At 37.0% G+C, this 15177-nt stretch overlaps 1 protein-coding gene across 2 annotated transcripts in view; it reads right to left on the reverse strand.

The window, feature by feature from the left end:
* mmp16b (matrix metallopeptidase 16b (membrane-inserted)) overlaps positions 1 to 11980 on the reverse strand; it is a 46066-nt gene extending 34086 nt beyond the window's left edge. The window contains exon 1 of one of the 2 annotated variants that reach the window (XM_084119390.1): positions 11594 to 11980. In XM_084119390.1, coding sequence (XP_083975516.1) covers positions 11594 to 11713 — 120 coding nt within the window. In that variant the 5' untranslated portion in view covers positions 11714 to 11980. The remainder of the gene's footprint in view (positions 1 to 11593) is intronic. The other variant, XM_084119391.1, reaches the window with a different exon arrangement.
* Between the last annotated feature and the right edge of the window lie 3197 nt (positions 11981 to 15177).

Genomic DNA, 15177 nt, shown 5'->3' on the forward strand with positions numbered 1-15177 from the left:
TTTGGACATGTCACATGGCATTTGACGTCAACAATAGTAGATTTATATAGCGTCTTGCCGCTCTTTTACTTTTTACTTTGCTAAGCATTACATTATATTGTTAGCACCAATTTATTATTAGCATTTAGCACTGTTTCTTTTCTGCTTACATGACCCCTATCACCTATCAGAACAGAGCTGTGGCCATTTTTATGTTGCTCTAGTTGACAACCACTTTTTTAGATGTTAAATAATGGCCAAAAACTTTCACGGTTACAGTTTCATTATCAGTTTTAACATGTAACACGCTTCCAGAGTTGCTAACTTTGAAATCTATTCAGAACTGCATCCTAGCAAACTGCTCTTAGCCTACTACTTTTACCATACCTTTAAATAGCAGAAATAGAAAGAGTAGTATGTTAAAATGTAGTACTGAATTCACTAAAAGGCACAACTAGAGAACACTAACGTTAACCTGTGAGCAAAATAACATTTTATGAACTCTCTTTGTTGTTGAAATGAACAGTAATGGCCTGTTGCAATGCGTCCTATGAGAGCGGTGATTCGAGTAGAGTGGTATTCTGAAGGTACATGTGAAGATCATTTCATTCCAAACAACATTATGCTGGAAAGAGCTTTTAAGATAATGTACTTGAGGTCCAATATGCTTTGGAACAATCTATAAACAAAAGGCAAACTAAACGTTTTAGTGCTCTGCTGCCACTTAAATCAATAATTCAGTATGAATGTTTGTATATGTAAACGTATGATACAGTATATATATATATATATATATATATATATATATATATATATATATATATATATATATATATATATATAATACAATCTTAGTGTTGTACCGTGTAAAGGACATTAGGTTATATTGTAGGCCTAGTTCTCATTATGAGAGCAAAAACGGTTGAGAGCCAAATTGATTCTCCAGCATTAATCAGCTTCTGCGTCTCTAACAAACACAAGGGCTGATTACTAATTTATATGAAGAAAACACAGATGTGCAATAGAGCCGTAGGGGTCTGGGATGACAGGGTGTAACCATGGTGATAAAGAGTCATAGATAGAAGCAACTTTGTCATCCTCCGGGTGTTGTAATCACTCTCTTGTGAAGCTATAAATACAGAGCTCAGCCAAACTGATGCGCACTAAAGATGTCAATGAATGGGGAAAAAATGTTGCCACGTTAATATACTGTACTCAATGTGTGTCAAATAAAACCATGATTGCTCTGCGGGTAAACACAAAGGCGCTCACAAACTCGTGTTTATGCATAAATAAAGCAATGTAATGAAAACATTAGGTGAAATATTAAGCATCAAGCAAACATGATCGTATAATTAACATATTCTCTGCAATCCGACAGTGTTCCAACATCCCCAACCGAAGGAATTTCATCCAAACGAGCCAATCTCTCAAAGATTTGTTTGTATATTTTTTTCACAAGTTTAATAGTTTATTGAGCCCACAAAGCAAAGAAAGAACAAAGAAAGGGAAAAACAGAAAGAAAAGAAAAACAAATACAAGTCCAGTTTAAATTGTGTACAAGGTATCTACCGTTCAAAAGTTTGGGGTCGGTAATATGTTTTAGAAATAAGTCTTTTTTTAATGCTCACCAAGGCTGCATTTCTTTGATAAAAAATACAGTAATAAGAGCAATATTGTGCAATATTGTTACAGTTTTAAATAATTGTTTTCTATTTGAATACATTTTAAAATGTATTTATTCCTGTGATCAAAGCTGAATGTTCAGCATCATTACTCCTGTTCAGTGTCACGTGATCCTTCAGAAATCATTTTGATATGATGATTTGATGCTTAAGAAACATTTCTTATTATTGTCAATGTTGAAAACTGTTGTGCTGCTTAATATTTTTTTGGAACAGGATTTTCTGAGGAATAGACATCTTAAAAGAATAGCATTTTCATTTACACGACAACAGCGTTTTGGGGGCCTGAAAATGAAAACTTTTTTTTAAGTTTTTGAAAATTATATTGTTATCGTCACTGTGTAAACTACAAAAAAGCAAATTTGTGAAAATGGTGTTGTCACGTGTTCATTCTATAGGAGCGTAGTGTTTCTTTACAAACGTGACATCGCCATCTACTGGCCTGGCATGAATAATACAGCGTTTTGGCCGTTCATTTACACAACTACCTTTTGGGTGGCTGAAAACGCAAACTTTTGAAAACGGGTTTTAAAGTGCAAGTTTTTGAAAGTGGTCTCCGTGTAAACATCAAAAAAGCGAATCACTGAAGACGATGACGTCATGCACATGCGTATTACGTGTTCAATCAATAGTGTTTCATCGCCATCTACTGGCCTGGCAGCAGAATACAGAGTTTTCAGTCATTTTCACGAATCCGTGTAAATGGGGATCGTTTTGACAATGATGTCGTCTGTACGCAGAAAACTCAAAGGAAAAACTTCTCAGTTTTAAACATATCGTTGTCATGTAGAAATACCCTTAGTTTGGTTTCTCTCTGTGCCTGTATTTTTTGTAATTTTCCTGTGTCTCCTGAGTTTTGTTATTAAGGACTGTTTTTTGGTTGTGCGCTTACTACTACAGCCACGCGATACATGTGCATTCAGTTACTTCTTAAACATACTGTAAAATCATTTAAAATAACCATATTTTACCTAATAATTGATTCCATGTCTTACCATATTTCTCTGGTTGTCTAACATTATTCTTTCTGGGTGAATGTATGATTTTGTTTTACACTTTTTAATTCAATATATTTAAGCTCCAGTTGAAATAATAAATAAAGCTTCTTATACTGTCCACATATATATATATTGTTATGGAGAAAACCGTATTATTTATTTTGTGCATATTACCCACTTGCCTAATTGCCTTGACTCACTCAACAATGCAAGTTGATGGACCATTCATATTTTTGTAACTGTAGACAGTAATACAAATTTTATCCAAATGAGCCAAATCATCCAAATCAAATTGTTCCAGGATTTGTCTAGTGTTTACAATAATACAGGCTTTCTTAATGAAATGATTATGCTTTAAAAGAACCTGAATTATCTCTGTTTGACAGAATCTGACAAGAGTGAATATTACCCACTGAGAGAAGAGGTGCTAAACAAAGAGATGACGTGAATCTACGTGAAGGGCTGAAGCTGAACTCTCATGACGCATGTAACGCAATCAGAACTTTAAAACGTGAGGTTTGATTTCAAAAGCGAGGCAGCTCAGGACAGGTTTTCTTGATGTTCAAAGTGCTTAGTCATTCGGAGGTGGTGGAGTGCATCCTGTCGCACGTCTCGCCCTACCATGACAACATGAAAATGATCAGTACCCTGAAGCTGCTGCCATATTTATACCAGATGGTAGAGACGGACAGAAAAAGGGTATGGTGAGATGATGATGAAAACATCCTTCTGGAGGATGTTGGAACAACAGTGTACCTTATGAAGGCTCTTGAGTGTATCCACTAAAGATGAAAACCCCATCATAAATACAGGTTTTCTTGAAACAGAGTGAGAGACACGAGACTGAGTGCTTTTACATATTCTATGAGTACAGTCACATTCAAAGTGTCTGTTTTGTCATTTATATCTGCAATGCTGTAAATGTTTTTGATACATTTATGGTAGAAAACTTGCAGCTTTGAGTGCAACAAAATTGTCAGTGTTACAGTCATTATGATGTGGCTTTTTGACTGTATTGCATATTTTATTTTATTATTATGTCTTTAAAGTCCCCCTGTAGTCAATAATTTTATCCTTTAAATCACCAAAATAACATTTTTAAAAGTTTTTTCCTTGAAAACAATCATCATGCTCTAAAATAGCTTGAATGCAACTCTACACCCTTGCCTCATTTAGTATACGCGGTTCTATGAATATGCAAATTAGCCCCGCCTCCACTCACTCACACAATCTTAGAGATCCACTCGTTGACAATCACTCGTTGACCTGATTGGTTACAAGGTAGTTTGTGACGTCAGAAACATTTCAAATCGCGTTTTTGAGACTGTCTTTTGTTCACTGCAGTTTTAAGGAGAAAATACTCAGCAATGGTGTTGACATGAATTTGCATATGGTTTGTGTTAAAGCATATTAAAAACATCACATAAACATATAAACAACATTAAAAGCTGGATTTACACCCCAGGGGGGACTTTAAATTATAGAATATAATAATTTTAATGCGACTATAAATGTTCAAGGTAATTCATACCTTTTAAAATTTCAATGTATAAATGTATTGTCTTTAAAAAATGTTTTAACCGTGAGTAAAGTAAGGTAACTTATAGAGTTACACTTTATTATAAGGTGACATAGTTACGTTGTACTTACTCAAGTACTGAGTAATATTAATTAACTACATGTACTTACTACACAGTAATGGTTAGGGTTTGGTTTAGGGTTAGTTACTTGTAATTATGCATACTTTATGGTTATTACTATAGTAAGTACATGTGGTACCGTGTAACTATGTCACCTTAAAATAAAGTGTTACCACTTATAGTTACTGACAGGTTTTTCTACTGTAGCATTTTTTACATTCATTTCTCTTTAAACATTTGACTTTATACTGCATGATTTGCATGAACACGAACTGCTCAGGACTTCATCTGTTTCTGCTTAAGGGAGCATGTCTTTCTTCTCCTTCCACTGCAAAATTTTCTCACTTGTCTTTCTCTGTAGCTCATTCTCACTTTCTTTCTCTCTCTCCCATTTGCATCTTGCAGCAAAAGCCAATCAATGAAGTCAATTACAGGTTTTGGTACGTGAAATGCAGTTGCATCCAAAAATGTGCTACTGTTTCCAGGCAAACCCATTCTTTGTGCAAATTAGCTGCTATATTTTCCCGAGTGCAACACCATCAGTTTCCTAGGGGTCAGTGCTAAAACTAACCAACGGCAGAGAGGTAAAACCTCAAGTGCCTCTGCCCACTAACCAGAAGCCAGGAATATACTACTCTGTCTTGCTTTTGTCTGTCTCTCCCTCCTTCCCCTTTTCTTTCAGCAACTTCCTGCTGAGCCAAACAACCCCCTTTATCTGATTTCTATGCCTTTAATCAGCAAGCACATGAGTAAGTGTATGGTGTGCATTATGAGGACAGGTTTCAGGCCCACGCGATACTGTGAAATTTGGATTATTTCCACTCTTTTCTCACAACACTCAAAGAGATTTTTGGTGATTGTCCATACAAAGCACACAGCCATGATGCTACTGTAGGTTGTTGTGGGTGGTTGCCAAGATGTTGCTATTTGGTTGCTAAGTGGTTTTTAAACGGTACCTTTTATGCCCTTTTTCAAAGTCTTGATTTTGTTTTCAGGATCTACTAGAATAGGTTTTCATACGTCTTCAACATGTTATTTTTCACATATTTTAACGCTCTGAGGTGCATTTCCTGTACAACTATGTAACTTGCTGCTTAACTACTACTATTTTGGAGAAACGAATCAACTAGTCACAACTGTTTCCCGAAGCTGTAGTAACATGTTTGGATGGTGTGGTTGGAACGACAGCTCTCGACCTGTGGTTAGAAGCAGAGTTTCTTGACATGGACTTAATACATCCTTATCTTGAGCCAAATATGCAAGCTGACATTCATTACAATCTATATCTTTTACTTAGAATACATACAAATGTAATTTACGTCTTTTAGTTTGTCAAGAGATTTAAAGGGACGTTTTTGAAGAGTGCGCATGTGCGAACGTGCTCTAGTAAGTAAGAACGAGCCAATTTGAATCTGGAAATAAAGCTAAATAACTGAGGAAAATGAGAAATAGTCCTCAGATGCCATGTCCGTAATTTAAAGGTACTATGGTAGTAAAGTAGCGAGTCTGGAAACACACCCCATAATAACTTCTGATAATAAATCTATTCCAGATCTCCAGATTAATGAACATTAATGTCTACTTCACTGTTTTTTGTTCCATGTCATTTTCCTTTATTTGATCTTTGATTAATCTCTGGTTCCCTCATCCGTCATACTCCAGAGTTCCCTTGCACATTTTACAAAAACTGATTGTTTACACGCTAAAATATAGATTGAAATGTATATGTATTTCAATTGTATGAAAGATATAGAATGTAATGAATGATGGCTTGCTTATTGTGACCATGAGCATGATCTATTTAAAGGGATAGTTCACCCAAAAATGAAAATTAGCCCATGATTTACTCACCCTCAAGTCATCCTACACTCAAAAAAAAAGATGGTTCTTTACACTAGTAACAGTTCTGTTTAGTACCGCATCGTCCTGAAGAACCCTTGATATGCTGAAATGGTTCTTTGTGTTAGAGTTTAGGGTTCTTTATTCCAAGAACGTTTTCCAAATCTGTAACTGTCAAAGCCTCCTCATTGCTGATTTTCTGGAGCTCAGCTACAACTACAGTTACTACACACAGACTGTCATCATACTCTCTCAACAGGTAAATTATTTCTTTCTTAAAATGTCTATAAATTATAACTTTAAAAATTGTAACAATAATTTCCTAACAATCATCTCTTTCTCTTTTTAGTTTAACAGAACATGTAAGTGTTCAGTTAAGTATACTCATCGTCTCTTTTCCACAAAGTAACAGAGATATGGAATTTATGATCCATATTGTTAGATTTTTTTTATTATGACTTTATGCCTAAACATACCCAGTAACAAAAAAACATTAAAGCTATACCATGACTTTACATCACTTTTTCCTTTAACATGGTAAAGGGCTCATTCTGTCAATTTTTGCTAATATTGGCCACATGAACATAATAGTTTTTACATAATCAAATGGAAGAGACACAGTGTAACTCTAAACTCGATTGTGTATTTCAGATGCTGTCACGTATCATAACCTCATCATCTGCAGAGAGAAACTGCCACTCAGAATACACACATAATGAAGGACATAAAGACATCATAAGAGGATTGCGAAGATTTTTCACTGGAACTTGGTCTTCAAAACTATATCGTGTTCAATGTAAATTGTTATTTATTAATGTAATCAGCTAACCTCTGTTGTAAGAGCACTGTCATTTCTGATACAATCTGCCATGTCAATAAATAATAAAAGTGCCTAATTGACACAACATGCTGTTTAAAAAAAAAAAAAAAGTAAAACTCAAATAGAGGCAACAAGGTATAAGACCAGGCAGATAGGGGGCTAAAAATAAAAACAATATTAATACATAATTTATAAAAAAAAATTATATATTGATAATAGTAATATTAATAATATGAAGATACTAATATACTAATATTAATGAAAATAAATATCATTGAAAAGGTTTTTATAACACCATTAAAGTCCTATATAGCACTTTCAAAGCATTGGTTCTTTATGGAACCTTATAAAAAGGGTTCTGCTATTGTTACAAGCCGAAGAACCCTAATTTGGTACTGTTTAACCATTTTTCTTAAGAGTGTAGGTGTATTTGACATTCTTCTTTCAGACGAATACAATCGGAGTTATATTTTTAAAAAAATGTCCTGGCTCTTCCAAGCCTTAAAGGCACAGTATGGCATTTTTCGCCACTAGGGGTCGCTAACCTATTTACAATAACAAAGGCGTAGTTTGATGACGCAACATTTGCTAAGAATTATGGATCTTGTCGTCAACGTCAAGCCGACCGATCTAATAATGTTTATGGATGACTGAATACATCAATGTTTTTATCATGACTGTGATATGAAGCAGGTCGGGATTGCTAAGAGACAGCTATCAGCTCCAAACGCGACGCGAGTCCCGCGGATATAAAAGGAATATGGACATTTCATTCTACCGAACTACACGCAGAATTACTACTCACAGGTCAGTTTATTAGACAAATTAAACTTGTGAGGTAACGCAGCGCTGTTTCACTTGGTCTAACATTACACTATCACACTAAACTGCATTTGAATGTGTTGAAATGTATGTGTTAGTCTGTCTGTATGAGACTAGCAGTAAACTAGATCAACATTAGAATAACATACAGATCATATTCTGACATTTTATCATTGTTGAACTATAAAACATTGATTAGTTTCATGTAAATGTGCTCACCTGTTTAATAAAGTACATGTAGGAGCGGTCGAAGTCTCGGACGTGGAGCTCTCGTTTATATACTGTCTATGGGAGCTCTCGGCATCTCGAAAACACCGCACTGATATTGATTCTCATTTTAGTTCTCCTTTTTTATCCAAAGTCTGCTTGCCATGGTCCATAATGTTTGAACGAAACAACAACAGCGTGCAAATAGACATTGCGAACTACAAAGTTGTCCACGTCAGTCGCTTTGGTTACTATCAGACGGCTCTGGTTCATAGCTCTGGTTGCCATGGCAGCACGAGCGGAAACCAGGGACAACGCGGATATGACGGCATTGGCGGCGACAAAACGGAAATAAAGAAACGGGACGTTTCTCGAATTAAATTACAAATTTCTCCTGGTTTGAAAGTTGTTGGAAACAGTCGGGATAATGTAAGTACACAACTAAAAAATATATATAACATAGATATAGTGATTTTTGCTATTTTTAAAGCAAAAAAGTTACATATTGTGCCTTTAAAATGGCAGTAAATGGGTGGGGTTTTTTTTTTACAAAAACATATGATTTTTAGAAAATCCACCCCTAAACCAAACTCTCAGTGGGGTGTAGATTTTCACGAATTCGCCACCAATTCTTCAAAATGTACAGTTACGAATTGTCATGAGAGAGTGTTGATACTTTACTGCAATGCTTTTTTAATGAAAATGAGGTACAAGTCAATATTCATTTTAATCAACATTATGCTACAAGTGCTGTTGCTTGAGCTTCTAATGATCCCGGAATATCCCTATAAGGGGCCTTTTACACGACACTGTTTTCAACTAAAAACGTAAAACTTTTTTTGGCCACTCATTTACACGACAACTGCGTTTTTGGGGTTTCAAAGTGCAAGTTTTTGGAAACAATACCGTTATCGTCTCAGTGTAAACTACAAAAAACGTGAATTTGTGCAAATGATGACGTCGTACGTATGCGTATTACGTGTTCAGTCTATAGGCGCGTAGTTTCTGTACAAAGTGACATCGCCATCTACTGGCCTGGCATGAATAATACAGCGTTTTTAGTCGTAAAACACAGATCCGCGTGAACAAGGATCGTTTTGACAACGTTGTCGCCTGTACGCGAAAAGAGGAAAAACGTCTCTGTTTTTAGTACATCGTTGTCATGTAAACTTATCCAACGTCTATGGATTTTTTTCATCCTTTTTATCATAAGTCTGATCACTGGTTTTATGACCCCTTCATGACATCCTAACAGATTCAAATGTATTTTAAACTTCATTAAAAAATGTATTACTTATCTACAAAACCCACAGTTTTATCTGAACCAGTATGACTGTTTACAGTATCTCAGTGGTCCATAGCATGAAGCAACAACCCCTCACTCTCTATTAATCACATATAGACCCAGAGCTACATGAAATGTCATTATCAACTGAGCACTAAGCTAAGCAGATTTGCACCTGTATGCGAAAGACATGCGTAATTAAAGCCCTGGGGGCCCAATCTTGATTTCTCTGCTGAATCCTTGAACCTTGCGCTCTCTAGTCTATTCCTAGTTCGGGGATCAGAAGTCCCCCCTCCGAGCAGTCATTACTCATCTCTCTCTCACACACACACACACACGCACGCACACTCTCTCTCTCTTCCCCAAAGACCACTGACCTGTGCACTCAACTCACAACTGCTGCCAACCACTGCAGCCCTGCCGGCAAAAAACCCACACAGGAGCAACATGGGTGGCAGAGAGCTGAGAAGAACAAGGGGTTATAGTTACTGAGAGAGTGAAGACCATTCATTTAGCATTCTGATGGTTCTGTTGTTGATGACTGGTATTGTTGTTATTTGTGAAGGACAGTTTCATCAATAAAGCCTGTCATCAATCTTATCATGACAATAGCATGTCCACCACGAGCTGATCCACTGGCACAACGCCCTCTACATCTCTCGCCTCCCAGTCAAACAGAACCAGGCGGGTGACAAATTCTCTCAATGTCAACCAGCGCTGCCAGCAGCACTAAACATCACATTTGCGCCCATTTCGGCCCAGAGGAGTTTGGGGGATATTTTGCTAAGCAACTTAGATAATCTTTATGTACTTCACATTATCACAAGAGTCTGTGGTTGAGTAGCACTGAGTGAATCAAGGTCTTGCTTTCTCCATCACCTCAATGATTGTCACATGGCCCGTTAGAGGCGTGTGATTGTCATCTCTGAGGGAATGGATTTGGACTGGAGGAAGGAGCAGTAGCTCTGATTGTTACTGATCTCTCTCTCCCTCCCTCCCTCTCTCTCTCTCTCTCTCACTCTCTCTCGTCTATGAGTGTGCAGTGTTAGGAGCTATTAGGAGCTTGTGCATTAAATTGCGTAACAGTGTACGATTGAGTATGAAGCATGTTTAAAGGTATACTTCATAGTATCGATCAGTACACAGAATAGAATACGATATAATAGAATATAATAGAATTCCTGTTTAATCAGTGCACAATTGCAGAATAGGTTAAATTAGTATTTAACAGAACAGAATTCATGTCTACTTATGACTAAGAATGGTATTATAGAATTGTATCGTATTATATTCTAGTTTAGTCAAATATGCTTAATTGTATTCTGCATTTCAATGTATGGCATAGATAGGAATTTTAGATATTCCATTATATTCTGTTTTGTTCAGTACACCGAATCGAATAGACTAGACTAGAATGGAATAGAACAGCATTTCAGTTATCTTTGTATTGCATACGATAGAAAAGAATAGAATTCTGTTTAGTACACCGAATCACAGAATAGGATAGACTAGACTTGAATGGAATAGAATAGCATTTCAGTTTACTTTTTAATACATAATAAAATAACATGTTTCCTGGTTACTGTGCATCAAAGAATAGAAGCATTCTATTCCATTCTTGATTAGTCGAATCTACTTTTCTTTTATTCTGTAATTTGGTGAACTAAGAAAACAGGAATGAGGTCTACACTTTGCTATTCCATAATATTCCATTATATTTTATTCTGTTCGTTTCTAATACAGTGTAAACAGGAATTATATGTTACTCTATTCTGTAATACAAAGCAAACAGAAAATGCTATTCTATTCAATTCTACTCTATAGTCCATTTTATTCCATTCTGAAATTTGGTGTACGGAATAGAACAGAATATTAATTTTTACTTTGCATACAAAAATTACTGAATACAACAGTACAGACTTGCATAGAATATAACAGGATAGAATTGCATTCTTGTCAACTCAGTACACAGAATAATCGAATAGGGTAAACCAGACTAGACTAGAATAGAACAGAACAGCACAACATTTCAGTTTACTAGACTAGGTATAACAGAATAGAATTGCATTCCTGTTTACTGAGCACAGATAAGACTGGACTAGAATAGAACAGCTGTATATATATATAGCCTTCAATATCACATAATCAGGCGGCACATGGTGCAGATCCACCAAGTGATTCAACGTGATTCTGTGCTGTCCTGATTTATTTATGACCTGGCTGCAACATATCGTGTTTTTGTAGGTCTTAGTAAAAGCGTATTGTCAACACACAAGCAGAAGATGCTGATGCTGATGCTGATGTTGGGCCAGTCTTACCTCAACGCTAAAATGATACTCTTCGGCCGCGGAACAGCACATCCACACACCGTGATGGAGCCAAAACAGCACCGCATACACACAGTCCAGCCTTCGCTTTTTAAGCAACGTAACGTTCATATTTGTAGATTTGCTTTATATCCCTTTATCAATGACTGTTTATGTCTCTATCCTCGTATGTCAGTTAAGCAAGTGGCATTTTGGACCGAAGATGAAACCATCGGAGCGCGGAGAAGCATCGGCGTCCGCACATTTTGTCATTTGGCTGGCAATCCTTATTTCATCTTGCATATCTGAAGCACTATTTCGAGACATTTCTTCTCCTTTAAATCGTTACTTTGGCGAACAGGCAGCTTGCTTTTCTATATTGAGCAGCATGCAGAGCGTAAGCACTGCGCATGCGCTCTGACTCACTGGGCAGTGATGCTTGTTGACTAGTAGGCACCATTCATTCTGCCTTCATTCTTCTTTCTCGCCTGTCAATCACTGATCAATGAAGGTGTAAAAATGGGTTTTAAGTAGGCGGGACACTGAAACGGGCGACACTGACGGTGACTTCTGGCAAAACAACGTCAGTATTTCCAGTCGTCAAGTAGCCTATCTTTCGGTTTAATAAGACAATAATAATAACAACATTAGATCTCTGATTCCAGAGAGAACAGGCAATAATTATTTTTTATTTCCATATTTATTATTCTCAATGTTTGGGTGCAACCTCTGCTTCCATTTGATTTCATGTGTTCCTCCTTTGTTCGATGTGGTTTGAATGAAAAAATAATGTCAAATATATTATAATTATTTACAAAATTATAATTATTATAATTATTATTTATTTATTTATTTACAAAAAAAAGTTGCTATTCTAAAACATTCAACATTTTAAAAATGTTGTGGACATTTGGAGACATTAAATAGCCTAATTAATTATTTCATTTGTATCACATATCATTTTAATTGGTGCATATCTTTCTACATTTCTCTTTGAATCATATTTATCTATGAAAAAAAAAAGTGAGATTTGAAAGGAAGGCCTATATCTGTTTAGCATTGGACATGTCCACCACAAGATGGGGGTGGTTCACTATTAAGAAATGTACAGATTTAGTGTTTTGTGTGTGTGTGTGTGTGTGTGTGTGTGTGTGTGTGTGTGTGTGTGTGTGTGTCACAAAGATGGTAATATCAAAAATGATTGTCCTTGTGGGGACGTTGTTTTTGGTCCCCATGAGGAAAACTGCTTATAAATCATAAAGTAATGCTTTTTGAAAATGTAAAAATGCAGAAAGTTTTCTGTGATGGGTTTAGGGTTATGGTACTGTATATAGTACGGTTTGTACAAAAAATCTTTATGTCTATAGAAAGTCCCCATAAAACATGGAAACCCCAACATGTTTGTAATTTTAGTATTAAATTTAAATTTAAAGTTAATACACAAGTCATCTAGTGCCATATATAAAGCAGACAGACCTTGCAAAAAAATTAAAAACAGCTAACCTTTCAAAATAGAGGCAAATTACATTATGTGGTCATCACATATAAAAACAAATAGATAAGTAGGATACTTTGATAAATATATACTTAAAACAAACTGTTTTCTGTGTGGAACAGTTTTAGTTTGCATTAAGGAGTATGGAACAGTCTTTAAAAAAAAAGCATTAAAGGCCTCCTGAAATCAAAATGTAATTATGACATCACCGCGGACTTCAGCTTCTCATCACATCTTCTGTCCAATCAAATGCTCTCTAGAACCTAACGTATCATCAGCGCTCGGATTCACTTCCATGATGCTGTCAAGTACGACTTGCAGTCTGTGAGGTAAACTAAATGCTATTGGCTATTTGAAAAGGGGGAGGAGCCATTCAATATGTCCCGCTGTAGCTTCCTGTTTCAGTGGAAATTACGTCAACGCATCATTCAAAGCTGCGCGTTCCAAGGCACTTCAGTGGGCCTTTAACATTCTGTAAGAAAGAGAAGTTGCTATTTTAAAGCAACACTAAGGAACATTTTTTACCTTAAAATAATGTTTCCAAAATTGTATCAGTGGTTCATCAAGTTGTAACAGGGTGAACGGCACTTCTGGATTCGCTTTGCGTCCCTACAGTATATCTGCTATAACCACACCATGCAAGTTTGCCAAACCGGGTCGCGTTTCTGTAGTTTGAATGAGACATAAGAAAACTACAAATCTGACTTGCTTTACGTCAAGCGTTACAATAGTCATTATTTAGTTTTACTCCGTTTCTGATGTCGCAATACATCATGCTTTCATGAAATCATGCAACATACTCTACCTTGTCTGTGGACATCATTCATTCAAAGCCGGTGCTGGATAAACAGTGAGTGTGCGTGCGACAGTAGGCTGCGGGCGGAGAAATTATTTACGACAGCGGTAATCGACAATTCTGCTTCCAACCTGTAGGGCGACCGAAGAGGAAAAGTTCCTTAGTGTTGCTTTAATAATAAAGCAAGATGCCCTGTTGAAATATGAGTGATATATGGTTTATTTGAAAAGACAAAAGTAAAGCATAAATTAAAATTGTGACAGATGTGAAGGGGTGTATATATATTATACGTGCGTCAGGTTTCTCAACAAGAAACTTCTGCATAGGATAAACCTGTGTATCCTCGCTTATAACTCCTCTGGAAGCTTCCTTACTGCTCGTCCCTCCTCACTGTGCAATTAGAGAATTAAGATGTCCTTCAAGATAGCTTTCTTTGATCGGTTTCCGGGCTAGAGGACGGAGGAGCGAGGAAACAAGGAAGCATCAGCATTTGAGTATTAAGAAGCGCCCTCAGTCTTCAGGCTGGATCCCAAATGGCACACTCCGAGTTCACACTTGGTGACGTCAGGAAGTGCAGACCTAAGGGGCGCTGGCCTCGAGTCCACGAGGGCACGCGAGAGTGTATTTTGGGACAGGCTTGATGACAGCATGCCACTGAAAGTCAAACAGCCACGAAACTCCTCCATTCATCTGATTGGGCGTCCGCAATGAATCCTGGTTATGTAACTCGTGGTGGGTGCGAAAGTGCGCGCTTCGCGGAAAAGTTCGCATCGAGGGCACAAAGGCGGCGCACGCGAGCACACTTCTGAGCGCTGAAATGCCGAATGGGACGCCTTACGGACCCGTACACTTGGCGAGCAAGCGCAATTTAAGGCCACAAGACCGTGAGTCCACATGAAGTGTGCCATTAGACGCACGCTTAGAAGTGCACATGCACATTGGCTGTTCTAGCCTGAAAAATAAGCATATTTAATGCTATTTGATTTGAAATATGTTATTTAATTGTGAGTTCTGCAAGCAGTTTTGGAGATTTCAGGATTTCCCCCATTTAAGTAGACTTGGGGCCCTATCACACACCCAGCGCAATGTGGCACATTCTTTTTTGTTATTTAAAGAGCGCGTTAGTAATGTGCGCCTATAGGCGGGGGTCCACAACGCGCGTACACTTTGTCCCGTAGATAGTCTGCTCTTTAACCTCGCGCACGAGCAGATCCGATCTCGCTAGAGAAGTGTTCAGTTTTTCCGCTTGCAAATTTTCATCATGTAAATAGCGAATCCGCCATGGCGCGAGCGCAAATGGCTTTT

Source organism: Abramis brama (assembly GCF_963993115.1).
Source record: "Abramis brama genome assembly, chromosome: 7".
Taxonomy (NCBI): Eukaryota; Metazoa; Chordata; class Actinopteri; order Cypriniformes; family Leuciscidae; genus Abramis; species Abramis brama.